At 39.6% G+C, this 15274-nt stretch overlaps 2 protein-coding genes across 4 annotated transcripts in view; one reads left to right on the forward strand and one right to left on the reverse strand.

Moving 5' to 3' along the window:
* Positions 1 to 6990, reverse strand: cdc26 (cell division cycle 26 homolog). 3 transcript variants are annotated; one of them, XM_061734606.1, is made up of 3 exons: positions 6886 to 6990; positions 658 to 769; positions 1 to 221 (listed from the first exon to the last, which is right to left on the reverse strand). In XM_061734606.1, the coding sequence occupies exons 2-3, from the start codon at positions 736 to 738 to the stop codon at positions 27 to 29; spliced, it is 276 nt and encodes a 91-aa protein (XP_061590590.1). In that variant the 5' UTR covers positions 739 to 769; positions 6886 to 6990; the 3' UTR covers positions 1 to 26. The 3 variants fall into 3 exon arrangements, with proteins under 3 accessions (XP_061590590.1, XP_061590589.1, XP_061590588.1); XM_061734605.1 differs by lacking the exon at positions 6886 to 6990 and adding an exon at positions 3588 to 3712; XM_061734604.1 differs by lacking the exon at positions 6886 to 6990 and adding an exon at positions 3278 to 3399.
* prpf4 (PRP4 pre-mRNA processing factor 4 homolog (yeast)) overlaps positions 6947 to 15274 on the forward strand; it is a 21783-nt gene continuing 13455 nt past the window's right edge. Inside the window, exons 1-4 of the mRNA XM_061733545.1 lie at positions 6947 to 7075; positions 9380 to 9575; positions 13345 to 13531; positions 15150 to 15237. Of these exons, the coding sequence (XP_061589529.1) occupies positions 9404 to 9575; positions 13345 to 13531; positions 15150 to 15237 (447 nt within the window). The 5' untranslated portion in view covers positions 6947 to 7075; positions 9380 to 9403. The remainder of the gene's footprint in view (positions 7076 to 9379; positions 9576 to 13344; positions 13532 to 15149; positions 15238 to 15274) is intronic.

Genomic DNA, 15274 nt, shown 5'->3' on the forward strand with positions numbered 1-15274 from the left:
TAAAAAAAAACAAAACTTTATTAAAATTACAAATTTCCAAACAGGGTTGGCAGTGTTTGGGGTGCGGGGTGGGGCTTGTACCCAATACGCTCATTGATAATCTCTGCCCTGGTTAGCGGTGTGGAAGAGCACATTGATGCTCCGGCCCCAATCATGTCAGAACTGAGGATAGAGCTCCCACCCGCTCCTGATTCAGACTCCTCTCGCTGACGCTTCCTGGCCTAAAAAGAGGAAAAGAAGAAAGTATTGTTAAGTTTGACAAATCTTTTTTTTCCCTCACAGTAAACTTATGTAGATACTATCAATGAAACAGCTTCACAGATCACGTGACTGCTGAAAAAAGGTCTTGCAATGAATTTTGAGGTGTACAACCCAAACCCTTTACTCTCTGATCACATTCAGACTAGGGCTGTCGGTTTAGCACGTTAATTAGATTAATTAATTACACTGCTAATTTTTAAATTTGGCCCATTGAGGGACCCGTAGGCCACTTAGCAGTGGCAGGTCACATCACAGCTGCGTTGCTAGTCAAACAAAGCAGGGTGACAGACGTGGACGCGACTCAGGGGAGCGAGGCGAGAAAATATGTTACATCCATACATATTCATCGGTTCATGCCTTCATGTGATCAAGCAAAAAAAAAAAGCTGATAAAAACCTCAAGCTCCTTCTTGATGCTCTCAAACTCCTCTGTGTCATCGATCTTCAGCTCCAAGCGGGTTGGTTTCCTCCTCAACATCTTTCAATCGATCAGTTATTCCAGATGTCACCTGAGAAAAACCACAGCCACCAGGTTAATGATCAATCAACAGCAACCACAGCGATAACCAGGTTTTTGTTCAAAATAACCACCACAACCATGGTGATGATTATCGATACATAAATCCAAGTATCGATTTAAAAAAAAAAAAAAAAAAAAAAAAAAAAAAATTACATTTTTTTTAACCCGATTTTTTCCCCCCATTTTATCACCCAGTGCTCCTACCTAAGTCAGTCCTGGGAATTGCTCCATCTACCAACCCCGGGAGGCCCTGCACTGAGCTCAAGTCTCCTCCTTACTTGAGGAGTGAGCAGGCTGCTTCTTTTCACCAGGCAGGGTGGGGTTTCTCTGGCCGGACGTGGCGCGTGGAAGGATCATGTTATTCCCTTATTGTAACCAGAATATCGATATCGTATTGAATCGTATCGTAAATCGTATCGTCTTGGGACCTAGTGTATCGGAATCGTATCGGGAGGTCAGTGATGATACCCAGCTCTAGTGTGAATGGAGGACTGTTTGTAGCATGTCCTGCTCCACACTGGGGGCTCTGGCAGCGTGGCAACATGTGTTTGAATTATGAAATTCTATATCTGTTCATGTTGCATTAAGCTGCTGCTCATGCCATTCAGAATGTTGCACTAAGGTTAACCCAAAAAGTATTTTAATTTTCTTGTGTTTGTGAGTTGGACTGGGTGTCATTCAACTACCTCTTTTGAAGTTACATTTATTTTTGTTATTGCACTATTCTGCACTTTTTGTTTTAGTTTACAATTTCATGTTTTTACATTTTGTGGTACCAGAGCTGATAAGCTTTGTTGAAATATATGTCCATGTTGTTCTCCAAGGGACAATAAAATGGACAATTTTTTATTTTTATTTTTTTTTTTAAATTCATCGCCAAAAAGTATCTGATCGGGAAAAAGTATCGTAATTGTATGGGGAGCCAAAAAAAGTCATCAGATCAGGAAAAATCGGGATCAGCAGATACTCAAACTCAAGTGATCGGGATCTGATTGGGAGCTAAAAAATCCTGATCGGGACAAACCCCAGTTACAGTTTAGGTAAAACCTTGTTTTCACTTTGCACACACACCGTTACACGGACACACACACCTGCTCACTCACCTACATATTCACCCCACAGTTTTGGGGGACAGATAACCGCAGTAGCCTAGTCTTGATTCAGACCTGAAATGGTTGCTGTTTGTATCTCCGCCTGTTCTCGTGTCTGTTTATTTTCTCTCTTACAGATTTCAAAGGCTTGTGTGCCCGTTGTGTGTTTTCCTGTGTTTCTCTCATTTCAGACTAGCAGTGGAAGACACGCCCTTGTGTTGAGTAAAGATCCTCATCTCAAGCTTGACGGTCATTCATGATGTACAGCCAGTACTGGAGTTGAGGGGGGATGAGGGGGGATGAGGGGGGATGGTATCCCCCCTGAAATAAAAACGGTCCAAATCATCCCCCCTTTCCATCCCTTATGTCATTTCATCAATGAATGTGGTTTTACTGCTATTTCAACATTTAGAGTCATCACCAGAAAAATAACACCAGAAAAATGTGACAATTTTCACCTGTTTCAAGTAGATTTTCAGTTGAAATAAGTAGGAAAATCTGCCAGTGGAACAAGATTTATCTTCTTATTACAAGCAATAAAATCTTGTTCCACTGGCAGATTTTTGTACTTATTTCAAGTGAAAATCTACTTGAAATAGGTGAAAATTGTTGTTTTTTCCAGTGGTGAGTCTTGTTTTAAGTGTAATGAGATTTTGTTTTACTAAAATGAGACATTTTAACTAGAAATAAGACAAATATTCTTGTTAAGATTTTGAGTTTTTGCAGTGATCCATTTTACTTATCCTGTGAAGGACAGAGTCATATTGATAAGTTCAGAAAAGTGTTTTTTATTGTTGTGTTTTGATGTATTAGATGTAAGCCCAGTGGATATTTAAAGCTTACAGAAGGCTGCATTTAACTGCTGCTATGTCATTCCTGCAGGTGTTTTGGTCACTGCTATTATTTGTAATATATTATATTATTTGTAACCAACACAAATTATCTGTCCCCATATGATAAAATCCACCATCTCCCCTGATTTTTTTTTACAACTCGAGTACTTAGCAGGTCGAACTGTCGTTGTACGGCCCAGGGTGCAAACAGGTAAAGCAAAAGTAGGCAAAAAATAAGATAGAACTAACTAGCCAATAATGAAATAAACCTGCTAGACAGGCAACCAAAAAAGGAAACCCTAAAGATGACAATTAAATCCTATTAAACAGTTCATAAAAAGTTAAAAACACATGGTTAACCGGAACGGGGATTGTATTTAATGGCAGATGTATTCACGTAAACATGTAGTTGCGCAGATGTGTCATTTTAAATGAGTTAAATTACTAACGTGATAAACAGCAGCGGGTTTCTCCCGTTTCTCCACATTTATGTTGCTGAAAAGCAACGATTACAGCAGAGACTTTGCTCTTTCTGAGCAGAAAATGTCCCTAAAGCAGGACAGGTGAGTTTACCTGGTTCAGGGTCTCCGCAGCTCCAGCAGACACTAGTCCAGGTGAAGCTCACCTGGCTGCTCGAGCTTCTCTTTCTGAGCTTTTATGCGCGACAGAACAAGAGAGTCCGACGCGGAAACAGGTCCGACTGAACTTCCGGGTTGCTGCTTTGTTCCGTTTTTTTTTAAATTATTATTAATAATAATAATAATTTGTAGCATTCCCGACTGCTGACGGTGGACTCTCTAACTGATGGTTCACAGATGTTTTTATTCTTTCGATGTAAACCAAACTCAATATATACGGTATAAAATTTACAAAGAAAACAAACCTTGTGCCCCTTATCAGCCAGGTGCTTTTTTGTGTCGGTTTATGCACACTTTAGCACTCCCGACACTAGTTTAGTCTTGCAGAAAACGTTTATAGATAATAGACCGGAGCGCTGAAGTTTACAAGTTCTCGGCGAGACGCCTTCAAAATAAAAGCACTAAATATTGGTCTTAATATATAACAAAATAAAAGCCTGGCTCCAAACAACGCCAATAAGAAAACAAACACAAAAATAAATTTAGAGAAATAATCATATTAAAAGGTCATTTACACATTTTTTTTTTAAATTATTTTTAACATTTATTTATTTATTTTTCCTCTCCAGTAAGTTGATCAAATAATGCTAAAATAACCCTCAAATAAGAATAACATGAACATTAAATACACATCACTGGACGCTACAGCTACAGCAGGTGATGTCCTCAACCCATATAATAGGACAGGAACAACCGACTTAACATCGGCAAATAGAGAGTTTTCTTTGTCAATTGATGATCAAAATTGTAACGTGTGATAACTCTAAAGCCTGAATTAAGGTTCTGCGTCAAACCAACGCAGAGCACACGCCGTCACCGTGACGCCGTCGTGAACCTTCGGACTTCTCCGTCACTCCATTTCTCCGCGGTGCAGTACCCCCCGCGACCGCTAGTTAGCGATCTTTTCCTGAATGGTTTAACCGACTTTTTCCGGTCACAGTAAATCAAAGAGATAAGGACAACTATTGTGCAAAAAACAAAAAAAAAAAAATCACACATGCACGAAGAAAAGAGCGCTGAAAGTTCACAACTGCTTCAAACCGGAAACCGGAAATGCGTTGCTACCAAGCGAACCAATCACAGCTCTCTCGTCTGCGTGTGGTCTGCGTCGCCTCGACGCGTAGTTACAATTTTCGGGAGGTGCACGTCAGTGACGGCGTCAGTGACGGTGTCAGTGACGGCGTCAGTGACGGCGTGTGGTCTGCGTCGACACGTACCACACGCCGTAGGCACGGCGTTGTTTTGAAGCAGAACCATAACTCAAGCTTAAGTCTAACCTAACCGTCAACTATCCCGTAACTAACCCCCAACTAACCCTTAACTAATCTAATCCTCAACTAACCCGTTACTAACCCCCAACTAACCTAACCATCAACTAACCCTTAACTAATCAAACCTTTACCTAACCCTTAACTAATCTAACCATTAACTAACCTAACCCTCAACTAACCGTTAACTAATCTAACCCGTAACTATCCCGTAACTAACCTTAATCTAACCCCCAACTAACCATTAACTAACCCTAATTTAACCCGTAAGTATCCCGTAACTAACCCCCAACTAACCATCAACTAACCCTAATCTAACCCCGAATTTACCCTTAACTAACCCTAATTTAACCCGTAAGTATCCCGTAACTAACCCCCAACTAACCATCAACTAACCCTAATCTAACCCCGAACTTACCCTTAACTAACCCTAATTTAACCCGTAAGTATCCCCATAGGCGCCGGAAGTGGGGGTGCGGCAGGGGCTGCAGCACCCCCTGGTGCATGGCGAAAGTTGAAAAATTTTAATGACAATAAAAGACTATAAATATATAAATATTTGTGGTTGCTGTTTCTGTTCCACAACATTGTAAACCACATTTGAGATGAAGGCTGAATATAGGTGTAATTTTAATAAAAAAAAAAAAAAAAAAGAAAAGTAGCCAGTCACACCCCCCTGGTCTGCGGATCGCTCAGGTGATCAGAACCGCAATGTTGTTGTAAACATCCACATTTTTGCCCGCCAATTACAAATGCACAGCCAGCAGCGCTCCTTTCAAAACACAACACAAAGCTCCAAGTCAAGACCGAGATGGATATACGTTCATTTTTTAAACCAAAAGAGAAACAGACACAAAACATTGCCGAAGCTGCTGCCAATGTGACAGTGAGTCGGAGGAGAGCAACTGCACCTGCAGCCACCGCGTCAGCGACCCCCCCAGTGTCTAACACCGGCTCACCTGATGGTGCAGCCGGCCATATGAGCAGCGATGACCCGGGAGGAGGAGGAGACTGCACTGCCGGTAATCCTGCTATTATATTGGTCAAATTATGCTCAAATCAGTTACGCAACTGTTTTGGGTGAAAAAAAAACTCAAAATTTTCGCGGATTTTCAAGGATTCCTCCCTGTCTTCACCAAATATTTCAGTCACCCGCCGCCTATGTGACTATGATAATAATTATATTCATGTTCCTTTTTTACTGTAGATGGTTGGTTCGCTATGTTTTGGTAAAGCTTGTGCGCACTGTTAGCTGTTCTTCATGCAGGGGAGGGGCAAGTGATTTCTTAAGGGAGAACCCCCGCACCCCCTGGCAAAAACGTCTTCCTGCGCGCCTGAGTATCCCGTAACTAACCCCCAACTAACCATCAACTAACCCTAATCTAACCCCGAACTAACCCTTAACTAACCCTAATTTAACCCGTAAGTATCCCGTAACTAACCCCCAACTAACCATCAACTAACTCTAATCTAACCCTAATCTAACCCGTAACTATCCCGTAATTTACCCCCAACTAACCATCAACTAACCCTTAACTAATCTAATCCTCAACTAACCCGTAACTAACCCCCAACTAATCTAACCCTCAACTAACCCTTAAAGGAGCATGAGGCTCCTTTTAAGAAATAAGACTCTCTAGCACCACCCTTCACCACGACGGCCGTCGGGGGTACTGCAGCCAACAGTGAAGCCGGCACGGGAGAACAGGGAGAACGCACATGCAGCGTCATGTGACGTCACATCCGTAGGACAGCGCGGGAAATTCGGGACCGAATTGCAGCACATTTTGCAGCACACAACCTGTTCAAGGCAACGGAGAGATACACTAGAAGGCTCATTCTTTTTGGTTTGGAACGCTTCATCTGACAATATTACTAGAAAAATTAAAACGTATACGAATTTATTTCATAAATCCTGCCTCAAGCTCCTTTAAGTCACTTTTAAAAAGTCACTATTTTAGACTTGCGTTTAACTGACTGTATTATTTGTCTGTTTTTATTATCTCTCAATTGTGTCTTTTCTTAATATTGTACTAATTGTTTGTTTTCTGTTTTTAATTGCATGTAAAACACTTTGTAAGCGCTTTATAAATAAAGGTATTAGTATTGTATGCTCTACAGAATTTTGTTCAATAAAGTTTGAAAAAAAAACGTGATAAACATCAGCGGGTTTCTCCCGTTTCTCCACATTTATTTTGCTGAAAAGCAACGATTACAGCAGAGACTTGCTCTTTCTGAGCAGAAAATGTCCCTGAAGCAGGACAGGTGAGTTTACCTGGTTCAGGGTCTCCGCAGCTCCAGCAGACACTAGTCCAGGTGAAGCCATGGATGTATTATATAATGTGAAGCTCACCTGGCTGCTCGAGTGCGCGGCTTTTATGCGCAGGAGAATCCGACCCGGAAGCAGACCCGACTGAACTTCCGGGTCACCGCGTGAGGATCGACGCTGCTTCGTTTCCTCTGCGGTAAGTTGATCCAATAATGCTGAAATAACCCTCAAATAGGAACCACATGAACATTAAATACACATCACTGGACGCTACAGTAGGTGATGTCAACCTACTCAACCCGCAGGACACGAACAACCACCTTAACATCTGCAAATACACACTTTTATTTGTCAATTGATCACAATTGTAACGTGTGATAACTAGGGTCCCCACCCGCTCCTTGAAGTTCTTTATAGATACCTTGAAGACGAATGTATCTGACATAATAAATATAGTTATTCTCATGGGTAAATATCATATTCATTGTAGTAAGTGGAGGAATAGCAAACCTTCCTTTGATTCGTTTTTAAATTATTTTAAATTATTCTTTTTATCCCTAAGAAAAATAGAATCCAACAAAATGGCTAAAAAGATTTGTGACGATATATCTTGTTTTCTGCTTTTTTGATGCCTCAGTCCTTGCTCCTTTTTTTGGCACTTTTCACGTTTGCCTGATTTTAAATACTGTGATACTTTTATAGTTTGCACTTAATAAAAACACCCTGTTTGACTTATTTCAATATATAGTTGTTTTTCTATATAGCTCTATATTTGACAGCATCTCATATTATGTCTACTAAGTATACTATCATCCTTACGAGAAGATGTTTAATTACTGTTCTATGTTGTTTTATTGTGTTCAATAAAGAAGGAAAAAAAAAGGTCCCTTGAAATACGGAATTGTTACGTAATTGGGAATTAAAAGTTGAGTTCCGTATTGAACCAATACGGACATATATTATACTCTTATTTATTGATGTCATAATATACAGGTGAAGGTCGGAAAATTTGAATATTTGGCAAAACTTAATTAGTTTCAGTAAATTCAACTAAAGGTGAAACAAATACTATATTATTTCCCACTACATTCAAAGTGAGATATTTCAAGCCTTTATTTGTTATAATTTTGGTGATTATGGCTCACAGTTTATGAAAACCCCAAATAAAAAATCTCCAAAAATTTGAATATTTTATGAAATCAATAAACAATTCAATCATCAAAATTATAACTGATAAATGCTTAACATATCTTGCTTTGCATTTAATAAGACTAGGTAATATATTAGTTTCACCTTTTTAAGTTGAATTATTGAAATAAATTAACTTTTACACCATATTCTTCACCTGTAGGTTATATTCTACATCTTGGCTGATGGACATACATATCATAGGAGGATATTTCAGTTGCTAGTATGGTTATCTGTCTGTACAGTCATGCAAGTGCAATGCTGTTAAAGCACTTTAAACTTTAAATCAAAGCGTTTAGTTTTTTCATATAAAATAAACACATTTCTATGCAGTTTAGAAGTTTTGGGAATGTTTTTTTGGCGCATGCGTTGCTGAAATCAGGGCGTCCCTTATTTCTATTTCTGAAAGGTGGCAACCCTAGTGATAACTCTAACCTAACCCTCAACTAACCCTAAACTACTCTAACCCTTAACTAATCTAATCCTCAACTAATTGAATCTAACCCTAAACCAATCTAAAGTGCTGATTCAAATTTGACCAGATTATGATTGAAAGTCAGTGCTCTTATAAGCCTGAATGAAAATGAAATTTTAATCAATTACACGTTAACAATACCCCGTCTAACTTTTACTTATGGACTTAATGACACAAGTAGGACTGTACAAAATAGTGACTTAAATCGTTTTTAGTGTGCTGAAATAATATGTATTGTCTCAAAATGATACCAGAATAACAATTATAATAATAATAATGATAATATATATTTCTTCTGATACGCGTGATAACTCATCTCAAGATCATATTTGATCCCAAAATTAACAGAAATATAGAAGAAGTGAACCAGGTTTTTGGCAACAGAAATGTTTGAGTAGGCTGCCATGCTCAAATGTAAGTAAAGTAAAGTAACATTTCCCCCCTTATGAACAGAAAACAGTACTTCAACAAGTACGAATGCCTGTACTTGTTCTCGTGTACTTGTGTTCATGAGAACTGGAACAGAACTTCGGCTGCAGACGATGACGTTTCATAAGTCTGGTCCAAGCACCAACCATCTAACCTCCAGGCTGATGCTCATGTGGAACTAAGATTCGTTGCAGTTCCTCGACTGACTGATACAAGCTGGCCCCTAAAGGCTTCTCCAGCAACAAAGAAAAACGCGCTTCATAAAACACATGTAGCCCAGGGAACCAGACGGAACCAGAACAGTCCTGTTCTGAGGAAATGGGACATTTCTTCACAGGGCCTTTATGTGTTTCCATCATGTTTCCATGGTTAATGTTTGATTTCTTTTTTGTGTTTTTTTTTTTCTAGAATCATAAGAAGAAGTGTTTAAAAATGTCTGACGAGGACGATGTCGGTCCTGCTGTGAAGAGGAGTCGAGTCTTCTATGGCAGCCTGGAGGAAAAGGAACGAGCACGTCTGAGCTCAGAGATGGTGAACAGCATCTTAATAAGAAGTGATGGAGTCAAGGCGGGTATCAAGGCTGGAAACATCAATATCTCTTCAGGTGGGTCGGGGCTGCAGCATGTGTCCGATGGGTTTATGACGTTTTCGGCAGATGTTATGACAATCCACGCATCAGAGAAAGCCATACCCTTTAGACAAACCCACTTTCATCCAACAAAACCACTCCTATCTGACAAAAGCCATTCACAGCTGAAGACAAATGCAGGTCCATCTACCTGATGAACATGCTCCTGACTTTACAGATCAGGTCTTTGGGAGCACTTGAAACAGATGTTTACGTCGTAATCCAATTCATAAACCAACATATATGACTTTTAGATGTTTACTTGAATGAACCTTCATCCCATCGGTGGTATTTTTACAAAAGTGTCTAATATTACAGACTTCTTTACAAGCAAGTTTCAGGGAGAACTGACAACAGGTGACAAAGAGAGAAGTTGATCTAATATGGAGGAATGTTTAGTCAAATTACGTGGAAATATGGTTAATTGTTGCTTGAAATCTAAAGAAAGTTCCTGGTTTTATTCCATGCAGGGTTCTCTCTGTTTCCATGTTCTCCTGGTTCTTGTGGGGGTTTTCTCCAGGTACTCAGACTCCCTCCCATCAGAAACATGTATGTCAGCCTAAATGATTAATCAGTCGTGGAAGAGAGTGTTTGAATGTGACCGCATGACCAGGTGAAATATGTGTAATTCAGAAGTCTTCATTTTCTCACCGGTCCATGCTTTACTTCTAAAAGTCATCCAGGGTTGTTCAGTATCCAGGTTAATGTCTCGAAAGGATAAGATAATAACATTTCACTGATCCATTGGGTTGCACTTGGTCTTTCAGTTCTTTTTCAGAGTAAAGCGATTACCTTTTTAGCGTGCAAAAGACCCACATCCATCAGCAGCCTTTCATTTTTTTACATACTTGTGTGCCCATTTTGATAAAAAGCTGCGGTCTTTTGTGATTTCTGTAGAAATAAGTAAGGGTGGATGGATCGTATTTGATACAGGAAGTTCTGCGACCTCTGTACTAACCCATTAAAAAAAAAAAGTTTTATGTGATTTAAAAAAAAAAAAAAAAAAACCTACCCAATGAATTCATAATCAAAAGATATTTAGAAACTTTTAAAGACAACATTGAGGGTGTTTTAATTTAAATATATAATAAACACTTAAAGGTTTTTCTGTGTATTATTTTTGCCATGAATTAAAGGTTTAACTTCCCAGTAAGTTTTAATTTACTTGCACTTCCCAATGCAATGATAAAATGTTCCCTTCTCTGCATTACACTTTGTACATATGCCTGGTCAATTATCGTTAAATTTATGTAATTGTACATATGTTCGTATGAACCAATCCTGTAATGGCACTTTTCCACTAGTCCTTACTCGGCCCGACTCGGCTCGTCACACCTCTACCCGTGTGTTTTTCCACAGCCAGGGGAGAAGTGGGCAGGTTGGGGTGAAGCTGCTGTGACGTACTCGATTGCGCAACCGCTTTGTTCGTGTCGGCGCTGATGAGAAATCAGCTGGAGCCGCGAGCGGCTGAGAGTAAAACAGCTCGTCTACATCCCTTTTTTAATTCTCTCCTCAGCACCAGGTTTATGAACATCTGCACCTCAGAGTTGGATCACCAAACAGACGTTTTGCGCTTTATAATAAAATCGCTGCGAGTCGCTCTCGCGCTGACTCCCGCTTCCTGATTCAAACGTTTGACGGCCCCGCCCCCCGACCAATCAGAGGCGCTGAGGGTGATGACGTCAGAAATAGTCCCGGCTCAGCCCGGTTAGAACCTCGCCAGAATGGTTACAGAAAAAGTATCTGCTTGGAGCGCCTTGGCCCGTAGTGGAAAAGCGCAAGACGGGGGCGTGGCGGGTAGTAGCGAGCTGAGGCGGGACTAGTGGAAAAGGGCCATAAGAGTCTCACCCAGGTGTTATCTGATGGGCTTCAGTGCAGATTAACTCACTCTTCTCGACTGATGAATCTGTGTTGAGCTGCATTCAGTGTGTATTTTGAGTTTTCAGGCATGTTGGACATCAATAATTTGTAAAGTTCAGAGATGCAACCTTTGCTTGAGTTGCCCTTGGTGAATACTTTCAATGTTGTATTGTATGTGGGTATTTTATTCCCTTTAATCAAGAGCATACTGTTTAGATTTGAGAGCATTAGTCTGTGTTTTCACTTTCAGATATTGTACTGCTCTCTCTCAAAACTCAAACAAAATGTCCCTGGTTGTGTGCAGGAATATTACGGCACTTTTACACTAGTACCTATTTAGCCCGACTCGACTCGCCTTGCCCTCGTTTATTTTCGATACCCAGATGAGAATTAGTCGGGTTGGAGTGAAGCTGCTGTGACGTATTTGATCGTGTGATCTAAACGAAGAAGACAACACTAAAGATGTAGAACCTGGAGGAGATGATAGATGTGCTGCTGGGTCTCAGGCTTGTGTTCAAGTTAAAAAATGAGAGTGAAAAAACCTTCAAGCGGCAACACTTTGTTTGTTTGTCTCGGCGCTGCTGAAAAGTCAGAGCCAGAGTAGATCTGGTCATTCCTTATCGCCCGTCTAGATCCCTTTCTAATTCTATCCTCAGCCACCAGGTTTATGAACATCTGCACCTCAGAGTTGGATCATGAAACAGACTTTTGTGCTGCCATTGCTGGTCGAATAAAATGAACAAGAATCCGCAAGTCGCTCTTTCACTGATGTCACATCCTGACTCTGACGGCCCCCCGACCAATCGTTGACGTGTATTGTCAGATCCAGGGCCGACTCAGCACGCTTAGAACCTGGGCAGAATAGATACAGAAAAGGTATCTACTCGGCACGCCTGCACCCCCCTCCACCCCTAGTGAAGAAGCTCAAAACCGAGGCGAGGAGAATCGAGTCGGGCTGAGTAGGTACTAGTTAGGGCTGGGCGATATGGACCAAAAGTCATATCTCGATATTTTCTAGCTGAATGGCGATACTCGATATATATCTCGATATTTTTTCTGTGCCATAATTGGGGTTTCCCCCAAAGCGTTATAGCATAGCATCTCTGTTAGCTTCATTTTTTTCTGAGGCAAACCCTTAAAAAAACAGTCAGTTTTAATACAAAGCCTTGTGCCAAATGTCACACAGGTTCCTTTATTAACAGAGGTCTAAACAATATCAAAATGTATAAAACAAATGAAATAAAAATAAACTGCCTGCATATATAGAATAAAAATGCTTCTTGAATAAAATAAAACAAATATCCCTTTCCTGCATAACAATTAAATTAAAATACACTGTAATTAATACAATGTAGACAGTAACAGGCAGACTTTTCCACTGAGGTTGACAGTTGTGCAAATAACAAAACATTTGTGCAAATCTCAAATAAAACATTCAAGTCAATTTGTCACAAAATAAGCTATATCAAAATCATATATTTTTTTTTTTTTTTTTTTTAATATTTTCGATATAAACGATATTGTCTCGTACCATATCGCGTTTGAAAATATATCGATATATATTAAAATCTCGATATATCGCCCAGCCCTAGTACTAGTGTAAAAGTGCCATTAGTTTTGTCCTCAGAACTGTCGTTCTACTCTCACATCCATGACTGCTCTCACTCAGCCATCAGCTCTTATACCTCCTCTTGGACCCTTAACCCAAACTTAACCAAACATGGGCACCCAACCTGCACCCACAAACACGAGCAATAGACGGCTGAATCATTACACACTCAGAATTCATGTGATGGACTTGTGGGGTTTCTGTGACAGTTTGTGAATTGGTGTTTTGGTGTTACATGAGGAGAGTTATGACTCAGTTTCCCATGATTCCTCACAGGGGAGACTATGGAGCTGGAGGAGCGGGGCAGCGAGCGGCAGCAGGAAGCCCTTGCTGAATTCGAGCGGCGCCGGCGAGCAAGACAGATCACTGTCTCCACCGACGACGCAGAGGTGAAGGCCGGCCTTCGAGCACTGGGGGAGCCAATCACGCTGTTCGGAGAAGGACCAGCTGACCGCCGGGAGAGGTGGGAACATGACACCTGTGTCATTCCAGGTTTCATATACATATGTGTGTGTGTCTGTGTATGTATATACAGGACTGTCTCAGAAAATTAGAATATTGTGATAAAGTTCTTTATTTTCTGTAATGCAAAAAAAAAAAAAAAAAAAAAAAGTCATACATTCTGGATTCATTACAAATCAACTGAAATATTGCAAGCCTTTTATTATTTTAATATTGCTGATTATGGTTTACAGTTTAACATTAAGATTCCCAGAATATTCAAATTTTTTGAGATAGGATATTTGAGTTTTCTTAAACTGTAAACCATGATCAGCAATATTAAAATAATAAAAGGCTTGCAATATTTCAGTTGATTTGTAATGAATCCAGAATGTATGACGTTTTTGTAATTGCATTACAGAAAATCACAATATTAGGGCTGTCCAACGATTCATATTTTTAATCACATGTTGTCCATAGTTAACTCGCGCCATTTTTTGCTGTTCTAAATTACGTTCAGGTATTTTTTAAATGTTTTTAATACTGTTAACAAAACGAGAAAGGGCAAATATGCTTGCTTTATACAAATGTTTATTTAATTTTCCACAAAAAAAGCTTTTGACCTGAATGTAACATTCCTTCATAAATACAAACACAATGTAGTCCCCAACTTTACACTTGTAAAGACTAACTTAAGATTCCTTGTTTTTTTAAGTAGCTCAATGTAAAACAATGAACCATATGCATCACAAACATTGAACAATAAGTGCATTGGTCAGTTAAATTTTCCATGTGATTATGTCTAACGTCATATGGAGGAAAATAAAAGGCCCAGAAAATATCCCCTTCTCCTAAGTGGGATCAAACAGGGTGACAAAAAATATATCACAAACAAATAAAGTGCACATGTAACAACAGGGAGTAACTCAACCTGTAAAGTGCAGTTAGGCTATAATAAGCTAATACTTTAGATTCTTTGCTCATCTAATGTATTGAGGTGAGGAACCTCCTTCCCTCACATCTATCCAGCGTTGTCTGCTTTTGACGGGGGGGGGGGGCACGCTCTCTGGTATTTGAGACTCGACGTACTTCAATGGTAATTCATTTCAAATCGGCAGTACATGCAAATAACTTTAGTCTTGTCCAGCGAACCATCTGCATCTTTTTGAAAGTGAACTAGCCGTTCAAAAGTCCCTTTTCATTCTCCATCTTTCATCTTTTCCTCGAACTACGGGTGCCGTCGAGCACCAGAACATATATAATGCGCCTTTTTTTTTATCCTGCACATTAATCGTGCGTTAAAAAACGTGTTAACTTTGACAGCCCTAATATATATATGTGTGCATATATATATATATATATATATATATATATATATATATTTATATATGTGTGTGTGTGTGTGCATATATATATATATATAAGTGTGTGTGTGTGCATATATATATATATATATATATATATATATATATATATATATATATATATATATATATATATATATATATATATATATATATATTAAGCAGGAAAGAGCTACAGGCTCTCATCCCACTGAGCTATCCAGGGCCCTAATTCCAGGTTAAATATTCAGTTTGAAGTGATGCGGAAAACTGACTAATGGTTTTGTTTGTGATCAGGCTGCGCGGTATCCTGTCTGTGGTCGGTCCCGATGCTCTGAAGAAATCTAGGAAGGACGAGGACCGAGTCAAGAGGTCTCAGGACGAGGTCAGAACCAGACCAGATCTCTGTTGCACCTTGAAGT

The sequence above is a fragment of the Cololabis saira genome, chromosome 11 (genome assembly GCF_033807715.1).
Source record: "Cololabis saira isolate AMF1-May2022 chromosome 11, fColSai1.1, whole genome shotgun sequence".
Taxonomy (NCBI): domain Eukaryota; kingdom Metazoa; phylum Chordata; class Actinopteri; order Beloniformes; family Belonidae; genus Cololabis; species Cololabis saira.